General features: G+C 34.9%; 1 protein-coding gene across 1 annotated transcript; it reads left to right on the forward strand.

Annotated features, from left to right (window-relative positions):
• Positions 1-697: 697 nt before the first annotated feature.
• Positions 698-6,475, forward strand: extl2 (exostosin-like glycosyltransferase 2). The gene is made up of 4 exons (XM_041277717.1): positions 698-762; positions 1,664-2,073; positions 2,962-3,032; positions 3,508-6,475. Exons 1-4 carry the CDS (start codon positions 758-760, stop codon positions 3,997-3,999), a joined length of 978 nt encoding a protein of 325 aa, XP_041133651.1. The 5' UTR covers positions 698-757; the 3' UTR covers positions 4,000-6,475.
• The last annotated feature ends 572 nt before the right edge of the window (positions 6,476-7,047 follow it).

Here is a 7,047-nt window from a genome sequence, read left to right on the forward strand (position 1 = left end):
ACTTTTTTGAGTAAAAACAAAATATATATTTATATATATATATATATATATAATATATATATATATATAATATATATATATATATTATATATACTCTCTCTCCTCTTCCATTTAGCAACCTTTCTTTGGCAATCCACTGCTGTGCATTAGATGCTGTTGAATATCACTAATGTAAAGATAGGTTGGCTGATAATGGCTACAATTCTTATGTCAAGATAGGCAACTAGAACTGGACAGCATCTTTGGAACTAAATATTAAAAGCAGCTTAAAACAGACACCAAATAAAAATAAAGGTTTTGAGAAATTGCAATAACACTCACTTTGAATGGTTTCAAACATCACAAAGAGTAAATGAACAGTCACAAAAACTAAGAAAATGTATTTGAACTTGGTTTAACCTTGTTGTAGACATTAACATGGACTAGCTGTACATCAAGCCCAAACAAGATTACAACAGCAACATACTGTAACAACAACCTCCCACCTTTTTGGTTTATTTTATGCATTAAATGTTATTTTTTAGAAAACTATACATTTATTCAAAGTGCTTCTATATGTCGTAGTAAATATAATTTTAAAATGTAACTGGCAACGAAATTCTAAAATTAAAAAAGATTCCACTGCGAAATGCAGTGCTTGGTTTCATATTTCAAAGTCGTGATGGACAGCGGAAATGTTTACATTAGACTTGACGTCTGCGCATTACACTGCTAGCGAGATCCAGAAACGCAGTGCTCTCTCAACCACTCGTGCAAAATGAGGTATTTTTGGTGTAGTTGTGCATTTTTTAAATTAAGCACTATATATTTATCAGTAGAATACTAAATATGATGAACATTTTCTTGAAAAGCATGTTCATATAAGCTTCGGTGAATGTTTAAATAATATTAATACATTAAGTCATATGCATTTATAAAAATCGTTACGTTTGTGATAACATTAATAGATGAAATGATATTAATTTATAAAAAAATTAATTGTTTGTGTTTTGAAGAGAGGGCTGTTGTTTGATTTTCTTTTTTGCATTCTGATTTTTCGAGTTGATACGGGTTACTGAGTTTTAAAAGAAAGAGTTCCACACCAAGTTTACTGAGCTTCAGTGTTTTGATTTTTGTTTTTACAACGAAAACGAAGCGACTTTCCTTTTACCCTGTGGTCTGTGTACGTCTTTTACGTACGTCATTTGTATATAGAAACACATTTCGTTATCATTCTGCTGTCGACTGATTTGGAAAAGGAATAGCAAATATAAACGTAGTTACAAGCACAGAGCTCAAAATGCAGAGCATGCGCAGTACTTGCTCCACGTCGTGTCAGCAATACTGCTTGACAAAGATTGTACTGTATTGTACCAAAGTTAGTAGTTATTCTACTATAAAGATTTTACTTAACATTGACAATTTAGTAACATCTGACACAAACATTTTCTTGGTGTATCTAAAGTAAAACAAGAAACAAAGGCATGAATGTATGCTGTAGGTCAGCCCTTCTACTGACACCTGTTGCACTGTAGGGGACACTTCCAGAACTTACATACACAGATATTGTGGCAGATTACTACATGTCAACCTCTGTGTTCAGAGATGACATAAAGTACAGCATTTTATAACATGCACGCTTTAAAATTGCATTGAATTTCTTTGTTTTTTTTTTCTTCTGAAGGGTCTGCAAACTGCACGGAAAGATCCGCTTCTATTTTATTTTAACAGTCCTCCTGCTGTTTGTCGTGGGTGCTGCATTAACTGCTCTGCTACCCAGAGTAGACCATGATGAGGTTGGTGCTCTCAGAAGGGGCAGCCAGCCACGCCAGCAACAGCATTTTCTTGCAGATTCATTTACAATCATCATGCAGACATACAACCGAACTGACCTGCTCCTTAAACTGCTAAACCATTACCAGGCTGTCCCCCATCTGCACAAGGTCATTATTGTGTGGAACAACATTGGGGAAAAGATTCCCAGGGAATTATGGGACTCCTTAGGACCACACCCCGTCCCAATAGTGTTTAAAGAACAGACTGTCAACCGAATGCGAAACAGGCTGCAGTTTTTCCCGGAGCTGGAAACCGAAGGTATGGTTTTTAAATCAAAGTTTTCAGTCATTTGGTTGTCATAGAGAGGACACTGCTCATAGATTCCTGTTGATCGTAAGAGTACAAAACAAACTGGTAAATGGGTATGGCAGATATCTCAATACATGTGCTTTGCTCTCTTGTTAGTCTGTGTTCCTTTCCAGCTTATAGCTGTGTGTAATGGATATGTGAGTGCCTGTAGTCTATTCTTTCATACTACAGAAACATATAATGTTCTGGTGTCTGTATAAGACATTACTTTATATGGTAGCCTCCTGTGGACTGTTCCTTATCAGAAAGCAGCCCTTGTTGACAGTTCAGTTTCTTTACATTACTTTAAAGGTAGTTTCAGCTGCAGAGCGAAAAAAGCTCCTTAAAAATGTGCTTGCTACTATTTCGTATTATGAGTCACTCTGTGAAGGTCATATATGACATTTTCAATCATTGTTATTCCTCAGGAAGCACAATTAATCATCTGGGTCTGTGAATCCAGCCTTTAGTAACTGACACTTTACATGTTTCTTGAGAACCATTTATCCCAATGTGATGAAAGGGTATTCCTATTGACGGTAATTACTGATGGTATCAGAATCTCGGGTTATTGAGTCTGTCCTTGTGTCAGTCCTTATGTATCTTTTTTTCAATCTTACAGGGAACCCTTTTATCCAATGATGAAGAAAATTACAAATGATATTTTGTAGTGCAAGTTATTGAGTGTATGAGAATCGCGGTTAAGGCTGTCTGTTAGTATGCCAGATTTATTTGCGGATGTACACAGTGGATGCAGGTGTTGGTGATATACTTGTTCAGGACACTGATTGCATGCATTTTGTAGTAATGCTACGGCTGTAACACAGAAGTATGTTGCTGACTAAGTTGTTTCCACAGCTGTGCTGATGCTGGATGACGACACTTTGGTTAGCGCACCCGACCTTGTTTTTTCATTCTCCATCTGGAAGGTAAGATATATTAAATATTTAAAATGATATCCCGATGTTTATCCTAATGTTTATTGCTTCTAAAAGTATTGGTGGACATGAATAGTTGATTGTTCCATCATCAAATACAACTGGATGAGTCTTACCTCTTTCAGCACTGCAGACCTGAATACAGGTCTAGGATAGGTAACTCCACTCTAAACTGCAGAGCACTCAAGTTGTACAAGAAAGATAACTTTAATCAAAACAGCAGACTAGGAAATGAATATACTAATATAGCTGTGTACATTTGTATTTGTATTGTACTTTTTTAGTAAAATAAATTATTTAAATCATTATCCTAGGATAGCCTTTTCTAAAACTTCTCAGGTGTTGATCAACCTAAATCATTCACTGGTACCATAGAACATGTCCCTGATTTTTGTTAATTGAACCATGTGATATGCCACAGAGATAAAAACGTCCATGTAAAAACTGCTGACTCTTGTCTTTACAGCAATTTCCTGATCAAATCGTTGGGTTTGTGCCCCGGAAGCACATTTCTACACCCTCAGGAATATACAGCTACGGAAGCTTTGAGCTTCAAAATCCCGATGGTGGCAACGGGGACAAGTATTCCATGGTTTTAATAGGAGCAGCGTTCTTTCACAGAACATATCTGGAGAAGTTTCAGAAGCTGCCCAGCGAAGTGCACAGCCTGATAGATGAGACCCAGAACTGTGACGACATTGCCATGAACTTCGTGGTCGCAAAGCACACCAGGAGGCCGTCTGGAGTTCTTGTGAAGCCGGTGGACATGAGGAATCGCGAGAGGGACGCAAGCAGTGGCTATACAGGGATGTGGCATCGAGCAGAACATCTTCTTCAGAGGTCCTACTGTCTCAACAAGCTGGCTGATATCTACGGCAGCATGCCATTGCAATACTCCAATATCATGATCTCTCAGTTTGGATTCCCAAGCTATGCAAACCACATGAGTAAGAACTAACTCAGGAGGGTGCTGTGGTTTGTATTCATGCACACTACCAATCGCAGATGCAGCCCTAGATTGTGGAAGCTTGCTTTTTGTGAGGAGCTTCTTAGCTCCTACTCTCCCAATGGAATTGTGCCTTGTTTCTGTATACCTCAGTGTAACCCAGAATTCCATAGGGATATATGGCTCACAAACATGTTGCAGTTTGCTTTTGTGCATGTTAGTGAGATTTGTTTTCTTCTTCTAGTATTCTATAATAAATTAATAAATGGCATTGGCTTTAATTATGAAAAGTATAATAGTTGAATAATTACTTGAGTTTAAAAAGTTGCATACACTTTAAAATGTAGGTATATTAACTGCATATAGTTACACTGTAGTTACCGTATGCTAATATTTACTACCTGTGCTCAGTACACAATTCTGTGATTAAGATGGAATTCCATACTGTGCATTAACAACATGTATTTAACAGTTATTTTTCTGAACATATAGCTGTTGTATTTACATTTATTAAGTAATGGATCAAAAGTGTGAAAGGACAGTATAGCTACAGTAGTTCATGTACCTATGTATTGAAATGTATTAAAACAAGGTGGAGTGAAAATGCAATAAGAAGTGTGCTTGCATGTCTTTTTCCATTTGGAAGGCATAATATAGATAAACAGCTTTACCAAAGGAAAGTAGACCTTTGTGAATGTAAGAAAAACAGGAAAATGTTAATCTGGGTAACAGCAAAAAAAAAAAAAAAAAAAAACATGCTTTACAAAGTGCTGTTTCATTCCACGTGATCTTCCTGTCTTACATCTGGGAATTTCATAACCTATTACTAGACAAAGAGAAGGAGATGTGATACCTTTTATTGGACTAAATAAACAATAATTAATCACAAGATTTCAAGACCTCAAGGTCTGTTCTTCAGGTGAAAGTAGAAAGAGATTTTCACCTGAAGAAGAGACCTTAAGGTCTTGAAAGTCTGTGATTAATTATTATTTAGTCCAATATAAGGTATCACATCTCCTTCTCTGTCTCTTATGTCTGGACTAATACGACTACCATTTCATCTGTCATAACCTTTTACTGTAACCCTACTAAATACACCTGACAAGGGAAACCATGATGTCAGGGTAAGCATTTCTAGAGCAATGGGTTTCCTGTATGTCAAGGTAGGGGAATATAACACATATGATAAATAAATATATTGTACTCTTTGTAAATGATGTTGGTAGGAAACTATGAACATTGTATATTATGTTTGTCATCAGAAAATATTGCAGGTTCTTGCTCTTAAAGGAGAAAAGGCAGTGACATATTTTTATTTATTTTTTAAACCACAACAATTCGAATTTTGAAATGCATACACTGTTATTGATATTCGCCACTAGGTGTCACTCTGATACAACAAAAAGTATTGGTAAAAAAAAAAATGCATGGGCCCTAATTTAAAGCAACGTGGAATGGCTGTATTTTAATAGTGTAAAACTGTTTTTCTACTGTTAAAATTTGTGCATTTGCATTTGCTTTTCATGATACATAAATTACCATATCACTAATTATATTTGATTCTGAACCATTAATAAACTATTATTTGGGATATTCTAATTGTATACATCTGTTTGTTTGTTTGTTTTTTCCAGGAGAGGTTATAAGGGATTTCCATATATGTTAACTTGAATTTATGAACAAGCTATGTTTAAATTTAAGGGAATTCCAAAGGTTTTTTTTCTGTTTGTTTAAAATGTTTTTCATCCAAAACCATGTCTTTCTTAGCTGTTTAAGATTGCATTAATATGTTCTGTATGGTTCTCTATAGTAGCTTATATCCTATGTATTATTTGTCATGCTTATTAACTATTGTTGCAAAATCTACCTCTGGGAAGATTACAACACTAATTGCCCAGCCACTCTATAATGAGACATTTTTCTTAATAATACATAGAACATGTATACAGTTTATACATGTGTAATGTTATTAGTGCAAGATAAATTACACTAATTGACTGTAATGCAACTCCATAGTATAAATAAATAAAACAGAACAGTTTCTTAGACAGTGAAGTGTAAGGAGTTGAAGCCTAGGAGTCTTATTGAGTACTGTGTGGTATCTTAAAGGAAATAGGACAAAGCATGTAAAAAGCTTCGTAAGATAAAATGCTGTTTGTTTTTTTGTTTGTTTTTTAAGGCAGTGTTTGGTTAGTCTTGAGGGGTGCTGCAAGAAATGGTTAATTCTTGTTAAAATATTTGGGAATTATTAAATCCTGAGATCTGGAGGGGTAGGGTGACTCTTGTATAAAGGAGGTGTGGCTCACATGATAATTGATATGAAAATGTATTGCTTGACTTTATATAAAAGGTGCATCTCCCTGTTTCAGTCAGTCTGTGCAGATCAACAGATCTGATAAACCCGGAGTTCTGTTGGTCATAAAATGTTTACCAGGTGTTCATGTTTTTCTTTGTTTGCTTTTTATGCCATGTAATGTTTGAGTTTTTCTGTAATAATAAAAATACATAATAATAATGTTTCTTCTCAGTAGTGTTTTTTTTTATTTGTTTTTCAACAACTTTATTACTGCATTAGTTGAAGAGTATTTGTTTACAAGGGAAGTATACACCTTTAATGTTTCATAAATAACACAGAAAGATTTTCAATAGTAGTAAAACCAAAATAAATTAAAATGGTTTTGTATTAAAATGTGTTTGTTTGTAGTCATTCAGTTAGTGTTCTGAAGGACACAGAAGAGACTTTTTAAAAACTACATTTGACCTTTTAGGCTTTTGCACCATTACACCATCGATAGAGTTTATAGAAATAACAATGCATGCTATAACAATCTTTTATTTCTGTTTCTGCACTTATAACATATTTTAGATTTGACGAAGCAAATCAGACAGAGCAGGTGGAATGTCTAATGAGGCCAGAGTTAAAAAATGAAAACTAGGAGTATTCACAAGAAATGTCTTTCCCAATGAGTGAGTTTGTTATTTTCATTGCAGAATTTGCTGGTGACCAGAGCTGTAATAAATTATGATTAAGAACATGTATCATTGGTTAATATACTGTAT

Source organism: Polyodon spathula, chromosome 18 (assembly GCF_017654505.1).
Source record: "Polyodon spathula isolate WHYD16114869_AA chromosome 18, ASM1765450v1, whole genome shotgun sequence".
Taxonomy (NCBI): Eukaryota; Metazoa; Chordata; class Actinopteri; order Acipenseriformes; family Polyodontidae; genus Polyodon; species Polyodon spathula.

What these genes read in the sequence shown, in the direction of transcription:
- extl2 (XM_041277717.1), top strand. An exon ending in CCCGGAGCTGGAAACCGAAG is followed by an intron (nt 2,074 to 2,961) that starts GTATGGTTTTTA and finishes TTGTTTCCACAG; the next exon opens with CTGTGCTGATGCTGGATGAC. An exon ending in TTTCATTCTCCATCTGGAAG is followed by an intron (nt 3,033 to 3,507) that starts GTAAGATATATT and finishes TTGTCTTTACAG; the next exon opens with CAATTTCCTGATCAAATCGT.